This window comes from Elephas maximus, chromosome 1 (genome assembly GCF_024166365.1).
Source record: "Elephas maximus indicus isolate mEleMax1 chromosome 1, mEleMax1 primary haplotype, whole genome shotgun sequence".
NCBI classification, from domain to species: domain Eukaryota; kingdom Metazoa; phylum Chordata; class Mammalia; order Proboscidea; family Elephantidae; genus Elephas; species Elephas maximus.
The window spans coordinates 224,096,887-224,113,461 of record NC_064819.1 but is presented as its reverse complement, the minus strand read 5'-3'; the positions used below and the strand labels follow the sequence as shown (position 1 = coordinate 224,113,461).

The following is a 16,575-nucleotide window of genomic DNA, read 5'->3' as shown; positions in this document are numbered from 1 at the left end:
ATTCAAAAGCTGGAAATGAATTAAGAAGAACTATTTTTTTTTTTTTAAGAAGAATAGATGCCTTTGAAATATGGTATTGACGAAGAAAATTGAATATACCATAGTCTGCCAGAAGAACAAATAAATCTTGGAAATAGTACAGCCAGAATGCTCCTTAGAAGTAAGGATGGCGAGACATGGTCTCATGTACTTTGGAAATGTTATCAGGAGAGACCAGTCCCTGGAGAAGGACATCATACTTGGTAAAGTGGAGGGGCAACAAAAAGAGGAAGACCTCAATAAGATAGGTTGATACAGTGGCCGCAACAATGGGCTCAACCATAGCAAAGATTGTGAGGGTGGCTTGGGACCAGACAGTGTTTCATTCAGTTGTACATAGGGTTGCTATGATTTGGAACTGACCCAACAGCACCTAACAACAACAGTGAACTGAAATGGACTGGTATTGGCTATTTTGAATGGGATATTGATATAGACCTTCTGCTATGCCAGGAATGATGAACTGAAGAGGAATGCCATCACATTCATCATCAAAAAGAACATTTCAAGATCCACCCTGAAGTACAATGCTGTCAGTAATAGGATAATATCCATAAACCTACAAGGAAGACAAGTTAATATGACTATTATTCAAATTTATACACCAACCACTAAGAACAAAGATGAAGAAATTGAATGTTTTTACCAACTTCTGCAGTCTGAAATTGATCGGATGTACAATCAGGATGCATTGATCATTACTGGTGATTGGAATTCAAAAGTTGGAAACAAAGAAGAAGGATTGGTAGTTGAAAAATAGGACCTTAGGGATAGAAATGATACTGGAGATCACATGATAGAATTTTGCAAAACCAACGATTTCTTCATTGCAAATACCTTTTTTTCACCAACATAAAAGGTGACTATTCACGTGGACTTTGCCAGATGGAACGCACAGGAATCAAATCGACTACATCTGTGGAAAGAGATGATGGAAAAGCTCAGTACCATCAGTCAGAACAAGGCCAGGGGCCGACTGCAGAACAGACCATCGATTGCTCATTTGCAAGTTCACATTGAAGCTGAAGAAAACTCGAACAAGTTCACAAGAGCCAAAGTACAGACTTGAGTATATCCTACCTGAATTTAGAGACCATCTCAGGAGTAGATTTGTTGCAATTAATACTAATGAACAAAGACCAGACAAGTTGTGGAATGACATCAAGGGCATCATACATGAAGAGAGCAAAAGGTCATTAAACACACGAAAGAATGAAAAGACCTAAATGAATGTTGAAAGAGACTCTGAAACTTGCTCTTGAATGTAGAGCAGCTAAAGCAAAAGGAGAAATGATGAAGTAAAAGAGCCAAAGAGAATATTTCAAAGGGCAGCCTGAGAAGACAAAGTATTAAAATGAAATGCTGAAAGACCTGGAGTTAGAAAACAAAAACAGAAGAACATGCTGGGCATTTCTCAAGCTGAAAAAACTGAAGAAAAAATTCAAGCCTTGAGTTGAAGGATTCTATGGGCAAAGTATTGAATGACGTAGAAAGCACCAAAAGAAGATGGAAGGAATACACAGTCACTGTACCAAAAAGAATTGTTCAACGTTCAGTCATTTCAGTAGGTAGCATATGATCAAGAACTAATGATACTGAAGGAAGAAGTCAGGGATGCACTGAAGGCATTGGCAAAAAACAAAGCTCCAGAAATTAATGCAATGCCAAGTGAGGTGTTTCAACAAACTGATGGCGACCCTGGAAACACTCAATCATCTATGCCAAGCAATTTGAAAGACAGCTCCTTGGCCAGCGAACTCGAAGAGTATTTATGCCCATTCCAAAGAAAAGTGATTCAACTGAATACAGAAATTATTGAATGATATCATTAATATCATATGTAAGTAAAATTTTGCTGAATATAATTCAAAAAAGGTTGCAGCAGTACATCAACAGGGAACTGCCATAAATTCAAGCCAGATTCAGAAGGGGACATGGGATGAGGGATATCATTACTAATGTCAGATGGATCTTGGCTGTAAGCAGAAAATACCAGAAAGATGCTTACCTGTGTTTTATTGACTGTGCAAAGTCACCTGACTGTGTGAATCATAACAAATTATGATTGTTATGTGAAGAATGGGAATTCCAGAACTCTTAATTGTGCTCATACTGTACCTGTACATAGATGAAGAGGCAGTTGTTCAAACAGAACGAGGGAATACTGTGTGCTTTAAAATCAGGAAAAGTGTGCATCAGGGTTGTATCCTTTCACCATAGTTAACCTTCAAGACCCATTTATTTTCTGTTTCGAAGTTTCTTGTTGATATCTTGTGAGTTCATTAATGGAAGCATGCTGAGTCATTGAGGATATTTAAATTTGGGGTTGGTATGGAGGCCTGGCGGAGCAGTGGTCAAGAGCTTGGCTGCTAACCAAAAGTCAGCAGTTTGAATCCACCAGCCACTTCTTGGAAACACGGTAAGGCTATTCTACTCTGTCCTATAGGTTCGCTGTGACTCAGAATCAACTCAACGGCAACAGATTCTTTTTTGGGTGGGGGGAATATGGATTTTGAGAAATATTATGTGAGAATACATGTTACTTTCAAACTCAGGCAGGACATTGGCACCATGCTTTGTGTACTCTGACTGGTCCCCCGGTAGTGGGTGGCAGGATTTACTATGGAGCACCTTCCGTTTGGGTACCTTGGGCACCTATGATTTTCCAAATATCACGCATACACATGCATACACACACATACAAGCAAATAACAAAAAAACAAAACAAAACAAAAAAACCAGGGCTCCCTATCACTTCAAAAAAAATAATAATCCTTTGCCATCGAGTCTGTTCTGACTCATAGAGACCCTATAGCAACCCCATAGGACAGAGTAGAACTGCCCCATAGGGTTTCCAAGGAGCTGCTGGTGGATTGGAACTGCCGGCCTTTTGGTTAGCCGTCTAACTATTAAGAACTGCACTACCAGGGCTCCAACTATCACATAAAAAATAAATGTGGTTACAAGGCTTATCTAGCTGTACAAAAGTCAAAAGAGACAAAGTTTTACCCAATTATACTTCCTGGATGCCCTACCTCACATTTAAGCCTGATACCCCAGCTATTTCGTGCCAACAAACATTTCTTACATTTTTTACCTTCATGCAATCCCCACTGTAGGGCAGCAAATACTTTTCTTGGAAAAAGTAGTAGTCCAAGAAACCTGAGAGGTGGAAAAAAAGTGGATGGACAACCATATATCCCACAAATCTTGAAAGGGTTATTTAATCTGTATGCTGAGTAAATAATCTGAGAAGCTGGACTATATAAAGAAGAAAGTGACATTACGATTGGAGGAAGACATTAACAACCTGCAATATGCAGATGACACAACCTTGCTTGCTGAAAGTGAAGAGGACTTGAAACACTTACTGACGAAGGTCAAAGACTACAGCCTTCAGTATGGATTACACATAAAGAAAACAAAAATGCTCACAACTGGACCAATAAGCAACATCACGATAAACGGAGAAAAGATTTAAGTTGTCAAGAATTTAATTTTACTTGGATCCACAATCAACACCCATAGAAGCAGCAGTGAAGAAATCAAATGATATATTGCATTGGGCAAATGTGCTGCAAAAGACCTCTTTAAAGTGTTAAAAAGAAAAGATGTCGCTTTGAGGACTAAGGTGCGCCCGACCCAAGCCATGATGTTTTCAATTGCATCATGTGCACGTGAAAGCTGGACAATGAATAAGGAAGGTCAAAGAAGAATTGACGCCTTTGAATTGTGGTATTGACAAAGAATGTTGAATATACCATGCACTGCCAGAAGAACAAACAAATCTGTCTTGGAAGAAGTACAACCAGAATTCTCCTTAGAAGCAATGTTGGCAAGACTTCTCACATGCTTTGGACATGTTGTCAAGAAGGATCAGTCACTGCAGAAGGACATCATGCTTGGTAACATAGGGAGCCAGTGAAAAAGAGGAAGACCCTCAATGAAATGGACTGACACAGTGGCTGCAACAACGGGCTCAACCATAACAACGATTGTGAGCAGGACCAGGCCGTGTTTTGTTCTGTGGTTCATAGGATTGCTATGAGTTGGAACTGGCTTGACGGTACCTAAAATAAAGGAATTTAAAAGAAAAATTGAAAATGGAAACTGTCATTTTTGAACATGCATTTCACTCCAAGAGAACGAAATGTCTTCAGCTGTTCACTTTATAAAGAGAGAAAAATGCATTTAAATCTAGAACTGTACCTTTGAGGGGCTGTAATCCCTGCAGTCGTAAGAGAAATATAAATTCTCCCTATCAAGGGTAGAGAAAAAAAGTCATATTTCAATAAAAATCTGGTGATTAAACATCTCTAAATAGAACATATAAGTTTTAGGAGAGAGAGACAGGTTAAAGTTAGGAAGCCAGCATTAGGTCTTTAACATGGTTCAGTGAGATTCAGAAACTATAGAGCTTAAACCCAGGTGATAAATGGAAAAAATTCTGATTCTGCAAAAATCTCTGGATACCTGCCCTTCATTAATCATCAAGATTAGTATAATCACTTTTTTACTTCATTCAGAGCAAAGATAGACCCTAATCCAATGTTTGATGAACCCAGTATAGTAGGTATTTCAGTGGCCATCATTTCAAAATAAATAAATAGGAGCCTCCATGAATTAAACTTTTGCTGTGGCTTGTTTTTCCAGTAGTTGGAATGGATTTGTACTAATCAGTCTGTACTCTTACGCTTTCGATCCTTTGGGTTCAATACCACACTTTCTCGCCAGGCTGTGAAACAGAACGTAGCCAGTGAACTCATCCAAAAACCAAAAAACCAAATCCAGTGCCATCGAGTTGATTCCAACTCATAGCGACCCTATAGGAAGATTAAACTAGCAGGCTTGGCCGTGGTTACACAGTGCCCCCACAGCAGGTCACTGAGCTAGCTAGGTTACCTTGGGGAGAGCATCCTATAGAAGTGCCATACCTTGTTAAACCCCAGCAATATGACATGCTCACAATGAAGTTGTCAGGCTGGTCCAGGTTTCTGAGGCACCTCCCACTCTCTCTTTGGGTGCCATCTTAATCCCTTTCTTATCCTTTAGGTTGATGGTGCCCTCTTTTCCTTCCCTCAGCGCATACCATGCCACCCTTTACAAAATCTGCTTTGTAGAAGGAAACTGGTATGCATGTTAATGAAAGCATTAAATCTCCTGAGGTTTTTGGATATCAAGTTTTTATCTATTCATGGATTGTTTTTCTTCTTACAGTCGTCAAAGGGTCATGCCAATCACATTCAAAATATAGAATTAAGGTTTTAGAAAATTTTTCATACAAAATTCACCCCAGTGAGCAGCTAAGGCATGAGAGAGTGATGATAAAAGTATTTTCTGCATTTCTTCCTTTTTGATTTTTACAGCGGAAACCCCCGATGCTGGTAGATGATCTTTTTGAAGACATGAAAGATGGTGTGAAGCTGCTTGCTCTCCTGGAGGTCCTTTCTGGGGAGAAACTGGTAAGTTGTTGTTTTTTGTTTTTGTTTTTGTTTTTAGTGACCATCCTTATCAAATTATTCCTATTTGGAATTTGGGTGTTGTGGGGTTGAAAATATAAGGGATGCTGCCCAAGCCTAGTATCAGTCACTTCTGGGAGAAAAGAATAATTTTACTTTCTTGTCCCTGCACACCCCTAGTGGATTTAAAACATCATGTCTGATAACAGCAACCTTAGGAACAAGAATTAGAAACACAAAACCAAACAAAAAGAAAAACTCCACTGGTAACGTAACATGGCTAACTATTGCATTTGTGTATTACCCGGGAAAATTAGTTGCAAAACAGTCTATCTCATTGCAGTGTTTGCTTTCCATTTGGAAAGGATTATTGGTCCATATCTGTGTATTTATAGTTCTTTATTGAAAACTGAGCTTGAAGTCAGCCTGGTGGCCTTTTTCATGCTCTTATTGACATTCTCCGTCATCTGTCCCTTGTAACAGCAACAGCCCATTCGGAGTCATCTGTTTTTATGTGCAGAGAGCCAGCAGAGTGAAAACAGCTGTGACAGTGAACTATAAAATACATTTTTCTTCATTACTTGAAGAATAAAATATTTATTTTTTTGCTTACTTACGCTTTCAACCAATGGAGTGGGGAGTTCATGAATAAATGCCCCAGCTTCTTGTTTTTAGGAGTGACAGTTCCGAGGCATATTTTGCACAGCCTGCATGGTGTTTCTCATGGACCTTCCAGCAAGAGTAGAGCCCCAGTTGCCCACAGTGGTAAACAGCTCAGTAGCATATCTTTTGGATTTTCTTCCTTTTCTGTCTCATTCCACGTTCATCCTCACTCCTGCTACCCGGGATTACTTACCCAACAAGCTACATGCACTCAAGTGCTTGTGTCAGGCTCTGCTTTGGGGAAGCTCAGAGACTTACACGAACAGCCAACTTGGAAAATACAGGCATACACATGAGCTACATAAACTGGCTCAGCGTTAGGGTGTGGGAGTCATTGGGCTGAAATGTATACACCCTTGATTGCCTGATACAACTGCTTATGTTTATATATCCTACCGAACTAAGCTATTTACTTGAAGATTAAAGGTGCCTTCAGTACAACTTAAATGTGCATTTAAGAAGTATATCATCTAAGTGACAGTATAACTTCTAAGTGACAGTATAACTAGGCCATTGTACTTGGCCTTAATAATATATAGAAATCTTCATGGGCATTTAATTGGCAAGCTAAATAAGTCTAGATAAAAAGTGTCTATTTGACGTAAGAGTCCTGCTTCTGTTTAAGTGTCCCACTAATTCAGGAAAAGTCAGAAGCATAGACCTACAAAGGCAGGAAGGATTTCAGAAAGAACCCAGCATTCTCATTTAACACATGCGGAAACTGAGACACCGAAAGGGAATTTCCAGCTTAACAGTTGTTATTTATTTTCAAGATTCTGTATTACATCAAATGAAATGATTCTGAAATTATAAATAAACCTCAGCAAAGGTTATTTAGATTTTTCACACATGTATGTTATGGTTCGTTGTTGTTAGGTGCCGTCAAGTCGATTCTGACTCGTAGTGACTCTGTGCACACCAGAACGAAACACTGCCCAGTCCTGTGCCCTCTTCACAATCCTTGTTATGCTTGAGCCCACTGTTGGAGCCAGTGTGTCAAGCCATCTCGTTGAGGGTCTTCCTCTTTTTCGCTGACCCTCTACTTTACCAAGCTTGATGTTCTTCTCCAGGGACTGATCCCTCCTGATAGCATGTCCAAAGTATGTGAGATGTAGTCTCACCATCCTTGCTTCTAAGGAGCATTCTGGTTGTACTTCTTCCAAGACAGATCTGTTTCTTCTTTTGGCAGTCCATGGCGTATTCAATATTAAATATTCTTCGCCAGCACTTCAATTCAAAGGCACTGATTCTTCATCGATCTTTCTTATTCAGTGTCCAGCTTTCAAATGTGTAAGAGGCGATCAAAAACACCATGGCTTGGGTCAGGCGCATCTTAGTCTTCAAGGTGACATTTTTGCTTTTCAACACTTCAAAGAGGTCTTCTGCAGTCAGTTTGCCCAGTGCAATGCCTGTTTTGATTTCTTGACTGCTGTATCCATGGGTGTTGAGAGTGGATCCAAGTAAAATGAAATCCTTGACAACTTCACTGTTTTCTCCATTTATCATGCTTTTGCTTATTGGTGCAGTTGTTAGGATTTTTGTTTTCTTGATGTTAAGGTGTAATCCATACTGAAGGCTGTGGTCTTTGATCTTCATCAGTAAGAGCTTCACTTTCAGCGAGGAAGGTTGTGTCATCTGCATAATGCAGGTTGTTAATGAGTCTTCCTTGAATCCCTATGCCCCATTCTTCATATAGTCCCACTTCTTGGATTATTTGCTCAGCATACAGATTGAATAGGTATGGTGAAAGGATACAACCCTGATGCACACCTTTCCTGACTTTAAACCACAAAATATCCCCTTGTTCTGTTGAATGACTGCCTTCTGATCTGCACACAGTTTCCTCATGAGCACAATTAAGTGTTCTGGAATTCCCATTTTTCAAAATGTTATCCATAATTTGTTATGATCCACACAGTCAAATGTCTTTGCATAGTCAATAAAACACAGGTAAACATCTTTCTGGTATTCTTTGTTTTCAGCCAAGATCCAATCTGACATCAGTAATGATATCCCTGGTTCCACATCCTCTTTTGAATCCAGCTTGAATTTCTGGCAGCTCCATGTGGATATACTGCTGCAGCCGCTTTGAATGATCTGCAGTAAAATTTTACTTGCATGTGATTTTAATGATATTGTTTGATAATCTCCACATTTGATTGGATCACCTTTCTTGGGAATAGGCATAAATATGGATCGCTTCCAGTCGGTTGGCCAGGTAGCTGGCATAGATGAGCAGGCACTTCCAGTGCTGCATCCCTTTGTTGAAACATTTCAGTTGGTATTCTGTCAATTCTTGGAGCCTTGTTTTTTGCCAGTGCCTTCAAATGCACCTTGGACTTCTTCCTTCAGTTCCTGGTTATATGTTACCTCCTGAAATGGTTGAACATCATCCAATTCTTTTTGGTATAGTGACTCTGTATTCCTTCCATCTTCTTTTGATGCTCCCTGCATCATTTAATATATTCCCCATAGAATTCTTCAATATCACCACTTGAGGCTTGGATTTTCTCTTCAGTTTTTTCAGCTTGAGAAATGCTGGGCATGTTCTTCCCTTTTGGTTTTCTGTCACCAAGTGTTTGCACATGTCATTATGATGCTTTGTCTTCTCGAGCTGCCCTTTGAAATCTTCTGTTCAGCTCTTTTACTTCATCGTTTTTTCCTTTTGCTTTAGCTACTTGATGTTCAAGAGCACATTTTGGAGTCTCTTCTGACATCCACTTTAGTCTTTTCTTTCTTTCCTGTCTTTTTGATGACCTCTTGCTTTCTTCATATATGGTGTCCTTGATATCATTCCACAGCTTGTCTGGCCTTTGGTCATTAGTATTCAGCACATCAAATGTATTCTTCAGATAGTCTCTAAATTCAGGTGGGATATACTCAAGAATGCTCCTTAGAAGCAAGGATGGTGAGACTACGTCTCACATACTCTGGACATTGTCAGGAGAGATCAGTCCCTGGAGAAGGACATCATTCTTGGTAAAGTAAAGGGTCAGTGAAAAAGAGGAAGACCCTCAACGAGATGGATTGATACAGTGGCTGCAACAATGGGCTCAAGCATAACAACGATTGTGGGCATGGCGCAGGACCAAGTAATGTTTTGTTCTGTTGTACATGGGGTCGCTATGAGTCAGAACTGACTCGGCAGCATCTAACAATAACATACTCAAGGTCGTACTTTGACTCTTGTAGACTTGTTCTAATTTTCTTCACTTTCAACTTGAACTTGCACACGAGCAATTGATGGTCTGTTCCACAGTCATTATGGTTCAGGACCACAATAATAAAGCATTGTTTAAAGGAATGAATATCCTAGGCATGTCGTAGAGCTTTTCAAAGGGAGAATGTGAGCAAAAGTGTTTCCCTCCTATTGTTAGCACTTTCAGTTCTTCTATAATCATCTCACAGGGAGAACTCTATTAAAAACATTATACTTACCACCATGATTCACATAACCCAGAACCCTGGCTCTGACCAGGATCACCTAGGAAATATGGCCAGATGACTTAGTTATCCCCTTTACTGCCAGAATCTCAGAGAAGGGTTTGATCTCAATATCCTAGTCCCCGTTAGTAGTCCATTGTGACTCTCGTCTATGATTTTATTTAAGGGTTTAGAGAATTTTTACTTTTAAAATTACTATTCTTGGATTTCTCTCCATCCACTGATTATTATTTTTGGAACATTTGCTCTTCAAATCCATCAGTGATTGCATACCTTTAAAACAAAAAACCATTGCTGACAGTCTTGATATACAACACAGGATTTTGGTGAATTTCTGCTTTTAGGCATAAAGAAGCCTAAAAGACAAATACGTTGACTGATAAGCTAACCAAAATCTTTCCTGAGTAAATTAGTACATTTACAGAATGTTGTAGGGATAACACTCTTTCTTCCCTGTTTTTGCTAACCTTTATAGAAATTGAGTAATGCTGGTTATTCTTCTGCAGTATTCTCAAGTGTACCTTTAATTCATGTGCATTTTGATTTGTACCTCTTCTGACCCTTCTGCAGCCTTGTGAACAAGGACGCCGTATGAAGCGAATCCACGCTGTGGCAAACATCGGCACAGCTCTCAAGTTCCTTGAAGGAAGGAAGGTAAGGGAGAAAAAAGAAATCAAAAATGTAAAGAGGACATGGAAACACATGAGCTTTAAATATTGCCTCTAGGGGAAAAAAGCACTGCATATAATCTGTAGAATGTACACATACTATTGTGAGATAATTTTAGATTTAGAGAAAAGTTGCAAAAAAAAAAAGTATAGAGATTTCATGTATACACTTTACCCATTTTCCCCTCAAGTGAAGAACTTATACAAACATAGTACAATTATCAAAATCAGAAAATTAAAATAGGTGTGGTACTATTAACTAAAGTGTAGACATTAGTCGAATTTCATCAGTTTTTCCCCTAATGTCCTATTTCTGTTCCAGGATCCAATCCAGGATTACTCCTTGAATTTTTTTTCAATTGTGGATTAGATGAAGGTTTACAGAGCAAATTAGTTTCTCATTAAAAAATTGGTACACATTGTTTCATGACATTAGTTGCCAACCATGCGACATGTCAACACTCCCCTCTTCTTAACTGTGGGTTCCCCATTTCCATTCCTCCAGCGTTCCTGTCCCCTCCTGCCTTCTTGTCTTTGCCCCTGGGCTGATGTGCCCATTTAGTCTAGTATACATAGCTGAACTACATGTATCACTTCTTGTTTTATAGACCTGTCTAATCTTAAGCTGAAGGGACTCCTTGTATTTAGTTGTTGTATCTTCTTAGTGTCTTCCATTCTGATAGTTTTTCATTCTTTCTTAATGACCTTGACATGTTCAATAAGTGCTGATCAGTTATTTTGCAGAACGCCTCTCAATTTGGATTCGTACGATGGTTTCTCATGATTACAATGAGATTATACATTTATGGCAAGAAATCCAAGGCAGTGATTGATATGTTCTTCCCAGTGCATCACATTAGTGGAGATAAAATGTTGATATGTCTCATGATTCATTTTAACCTTGACTACTTGGTTAACGTGGAGTCTGCCTTGTTCCTCTATGGTAAAGTTACAATTTTTCCCTTTATACTTGATAAACATCTTAGGGAAGACACTTGAGACTATGCTAGTATCCTGTTTCCCCTCTAATGGATTTTGGCATCGATCAGTGGATATTGTCTTCTGTGATTATTACTGCACTGTTTGCCTAATAGTAATTTTGTATTTCCCTCATTCCTTCTATATTTATTAGCTGGAATTCTGCTATAAAGAAGAGATGTACCTTCTTCCCCATTTATTTATTTATTCAACTACTTGTTTCAGTATGGAGACATAGATATGTATTTTATACTATAGTTATAATCCCATGCTACTATTACTATTACTTCATTGTTGCTCAGTTTGTTCCAGCTTTGGCCATTAAGAGCTCCTCCAGGTTGGCTCCTACACCATTTTTCAAGCACTTCCTTGGTTTCTGGATCTACAGGCATTCCAGACTTACCTTACATTTTCCATGTCCCAGTCATGCAATCAACTACTTCTCCAAGGAGCTTTGGTTCCTTTTATTGGAGAATGGTATTTAGAAATCCAGATCCGGGTATCAGGTGTGCTCATTGCTACTGGACACTTAGCTGTCATTGCTCCTAGGCCCTCTCAGTCGACAGTGCTAGGGAATATCTGTGTTTACCTACCCATGTATATATACAGATAGCTAGGTTTATCAAGTATCCCTGGGTGGCCCAAATGATTTACGCTCACCTGGTAACTGAAAGGCTGGCAGTTCCAGCCCAGTCAGCAGCACTGCAGAAGAAAAGTTCTAGCAATCTGCTTCTGTAAAGATCACAGCCAAGAAAACCCTAGGGAGCAGCTGTACTCTGTAACACACAGAGTATCAACTTGGCGGCACAAGACAACAACAAACATGTTTATCTATCTGTCTGTGTATCTCTCTCTGTCTCTCTCTATGCCATTAGTTCAAATTGATACCTCTGATTCCAGTCCAACCCCTAAGGTTTCTTCTAGCCTTCTCTCTTTTCTTATTTGTTACTTTTTTCTCTGAGAGAGGTAAAAAAGAAAAGAAAAGAAAAGAAAAAAAAAAAACCTAGCTCTTATCTTGTCGACAATATATTCACTTATTTGTTCAACCCTAGCATTTACTGGGTGGTATAAAAAAAAAAAGTTTTTTTTTTTTTTTAATAAACATAAAGCGAGCCCTGGTGGTATAATGGTTAAGCACTCCACTTCTAACCAAAAGGTCTGCATTTTGAATCCACCTGGCAACTCTATAGGAGAAAAGACCAGGCAATTTGCTCCAGGAAACCCTATGGGGCAGTTCTAGTCTGTCATATAGGGTCACTGTGAGTGGGAATCGACTCAACAGCACACAACAACAAAGTATACACATAAAGTAGTTTCAGAATTGTTAACCTATACTCCTGCGGGAAACAGATTTACTAGCTAGAGTACAGTATTTATGTGTAGTTCTTTTTGTCTTTAGCACTGACTTTTCCAAATTTACTTGTTAGCTCTTTTCTTGCCCACCCCCTTGTTATTCATTTGTAATGGAGTTAGGTTCATTCGTTACTGTTTAGAGTCCATGTTGGGTTACCCCCACATCCTGGTTGGTTTTATGACTTATTTATTTTGGGAAGTATGTGAAACATGACTGTGGCTCTAAGAGGAAAAACTGAGCTAAGAGAAGGGCCACTCTCTCCTTACCCCTATGACTGTTCTTATTGCCCCCCACCCCCATAGCTCCCTTTCCCCCTTCTAGGTAACCAGTTTCTCTTCTTTCTTATGTATCCTTTCTGCATTGCTTTTGCACAAATGATCAGGTGCATGTGTATTTTCATACATCCCCGTCTTTCTTACATAAAGGATAGCTATTTTAGATACTCTTTTGTACTGTGCTTTCTTTCATTTAACAGTAGACCCTGAAAAATCACCCCAAAGAAGTTCATAGAAGCAGTCCTCATTCATTTTTTATAGCTGCATGTTATCCCATTGCCTGGATGTACCATGGTTGACTCAACCATTCTTTTACTAATGGGTGTCTTAGGCTGGATTCTCTACAGAAGCAAAGTCTGTGAAGTGCATATATATGTATATTATACACACACACACACACAGATATGGAGCCCTGGCTGGGCAGTGGTTAAGGTGCTCGACTGCTAACCAAGAGGCCAGAGGTTGAAACCACTAGCGGCTCCAAAGGAGAAAGATGTGTCAGCCTGCTCCAGTAGAGATTTACAGCCATGGAAACCCTATGGGATCACTAAGAGTTGGAATTGACTTAATGGCAGTGGGTTTGATTTTGGGATATATATAGATCCCAATATATATATGTGTGTGTGTGTGTGTGTGTATGTATAGATAGCCCTCATAGTGCAGTGGTTAAGTAAGTATTCAGCTGCTAACAAAAAGGTTGGCAGTTTGAATCCACCAGCTGCTCGTTGAAAACCCTATGGGGCAGTTCTTCTTTGCCCTATAAGGTCACTATGGGTCCAAATCCACTTGACGCCAGTGGCTTATATATATGTGTGTGTGTGTGTGTGTATATGTGCCTGCACATGTGTATATATATATGTGCATACATACGTATATATATAACCCATTGCCATTGAGTTGATTCCAACTCATAGTGACCCTATAGGACAGAGTAGAACTGCACCACAGAGTTTCCAAGGAGTGCCTGGCAGATTCAAGCTGCCGACCTCTTGGTTACCAGCCATAGCACTTAACCACTACGCCACTAGGGCTTCCATATATATATACAGAGAGAGAAATTTATCTCAGGGAAATGGCTCTCGCCGTTTTAGAGGCTGGCAAGTTCCGAAGTCCATGGGTCAGGTGTTGATTGGAAGCTTCTACTGACTCACTTGGCTGCAGGGGTTGAGGAACCCAGAATTGGCAGGTCAGATGACGGGGTGCTGGCTCACAAGTCTGTGGAGCTGGAAATCCCATAGTTGGCAGCTCAGGCTGCTGGCTCAAGTCCCAAGAACAGGAGATCAGATGATGATGAGCCAGAAACAGGATTCAGAGCAAGCGAGATTTGCCACAACATCTGTATATATATATATATATATTGAGTACAGGCCACACCCCCGGGAAGCTCCCCTTACAACTGATTGGCTGATCCCATCAGATCGCATCATGAGGTAATTACATTATATCACAAAATGGTGGATATCTACATCAGATCACAAAATGGAGGATAATTACATGATACTGAGAATCATGGCCCAGCCAAGCTGACACATAAATGAAGTTGTTTACAATATTTTGTAAACACAAACAATGCTGCAATTAACCTTGTGCATAAGTGTTTTCATATTATTGGAGGTGTATCTTCTGGTTGGTAAGAAAGTTTGATGGTCAAATCCAACCAGAGGCACTTTGGGAAAAAAGGCCTGGTGATCTCTTCTGAAAGATCACAGCCATTGAAAACTCTGTGGAGCACAGTTCAACTCTGACACGCATGGGGTCATCAGGAATTGGAACTGACTCCATAGCAACCTTTTTTTTTTTTTAATCTTCTGGGTAGATTCCTAGAAGATTATTACTGGGACAAAAGGTAAGTGCACATATAGTTTTATTAGGTTCTCTTGGTGCAATGCCTTAGCCTTTCCTTACTTGTGGAAATTCAGGAAGTCTGTATTTGACAATACCAAAATCCGCTTTATAAATGGAACCCAGATACTTCCGGAGAACAGAAGAATTCCATTATTTCCTTCTGAATCTAAATGCACTGGGTTAACTCATTTACCCCACAAAGGTTTACTGGGTGCTGTCTACAAGAAAGGAACTCTGGAAAATACAAAAATGAAGAAATTTAGATTTTGCCCTTGAAGAATTTACGTTTTAATAACTTTGTAGTGTAGTAAATCAATATAAAGTTTAATCAATCATATAAACTTCCTGTCCAAGAGACATTCCAAGTATTAAAACGATATAGGAAAGCAATCTTTTTGTGCAACCTTGCAGTTTCCTGATCCCTCTAAATTCATTCTTGTTTGAGCATTCCTCTTCTTCCTGACCTCCTCCCATGAGTGTTTCAGAGAGAGCTGAATGAAGCCTTGCTGAGTGGGATATATAGAATTCTTCAGGTTGCTCATTCTCCCATCTCAGCTGTACTTCCTTAGTGTCTTTCATTCTGAGGTAAATTTATTTGCTAGAATGTGAAGACAAAATTCATCATGATTAATGAAGTCTTGTAGAAAAATTTAATGACACTCGATGAAAGTCATTGCTTATAAAGTGGACCTGTTTTTTCACAGAAAACATATTTTCACAAAGTCCATTTCCACAGAATAAACCTAAGTACCGAAAAAAAAAAATTTAAATAATCAGGTTTTAAATACGACACCGGTAAGGGCAGAAAGTGATGCATTGAATCCCAAACAAAATCCAAGGTCTTTCCCTTGTGTCTCCATAAATTCTTTAACCTCTTTTAATTTCAAAAAAAAAAAAAAAAAAATTCTGTCTGAAACATTTTTCAGCCACTCTTGCTTGTAGTTCTTAATCCTATAGGTTCACAGAGTATTTGGCTGTGGGGAGGAAGGAAGTTTTGAAGGCTCTTTGGTGCCCTCTGTCTTACTATTCAGTTTACTGATTTACAAGTTAAGAATTTATGTCTCAATTAAACTTTCAAGAATTTCTCTTTGATGTTTATACTTATTATATTCTTCCATTTCAATGTATTTCTTTGGGGGGGTATTAGAAAATTACATAGTCCTTGAATTCTTAATTAGCTTGGTTTAAAGAATAATGAAAGCGCTCCTGAAGTTTGTGGTGCAAATGGTTAAGCACTCAGCTGCTAACTGAAAGGCTGGCAGTTCGAGTCTACCCAGAGGTGCCTTGGAAGAAAGGCCTGGCCATCTACTGAAAAATCATCCATTGAAAGCTCTGTGGAGCACAGTTCTACTCTGGCACACATGGTTTGCCATAAGTTGCAACTGACTCGAAAATAATTTTTTTTTTTTTTTGGTTCCTGAAATTTTACTGAGAAAAAGCCCTAACATTGTGTTTAATTTTTTCACCTGTTTGTAGGGCTATTGAAATACATTGTTGACACGTTAGTATCTAATGAATAGATCCATCATGGCTGTACACAGTACACAAGTTGCTTTCTCCATTGAGATGTCAGGTGAACCTCTCTAAACAATAATACAGACCATCTGACCACCTAGCGCTTGCCGTAGCGTAGACCAGCGGCATAAACTCAGTTTCCTATGAGGTCCCAAATGGAGCCAGTGAAAGGTTACCCATGGTGGACAGGAGGACTGAGCAGCCCCAGGCCCTCACTTGAAGAGGGTGGCAAATGTTCAATTGAAACTCTAGTTACCTCAGTGAAACAAAGGCACACTGAGCCCAGGTTTTCCAATTTATCAAGAAAAGCCAGTAATCTGGATTATTTATCGATT

The 16,575-nt window shown here is 39.3% G+C and overlaps 1 protein-coding gene across 14 annotated transcripts in view; it reads left to right on the top strand.

Moving 5' to 3' along the window:
- Positions 1-16,575, top strand: part of SYNE1 (spectrin repeat containing nuclear envelope protein 1) — a 558,323-nt gene that overhangs the window by 113,096 nt on the left and 428,652 nt on the right. For 13 of the 14 annotated variants that reach the window (XM_049903961.1, XM_049903893.1, XM_049903931.1 and 10 more), the window contains exons 4-5: positions 5,406-5,501; positions 10,176-10,259. In XM_049903961.1, the coding sequence (XP_049759918.1) occupies positions 5,406-5,501; positions 10,176-10,259 (180 nt within the window). Of the gene's footprint in view, positions 1-1,897; positions 2,459-5,405; positions 5,502-10,175; positions 10,260-16,575 lie in introns of those variants that run through there. The other variant, XM_049903922.1, reaches the window with a different exon arrangement.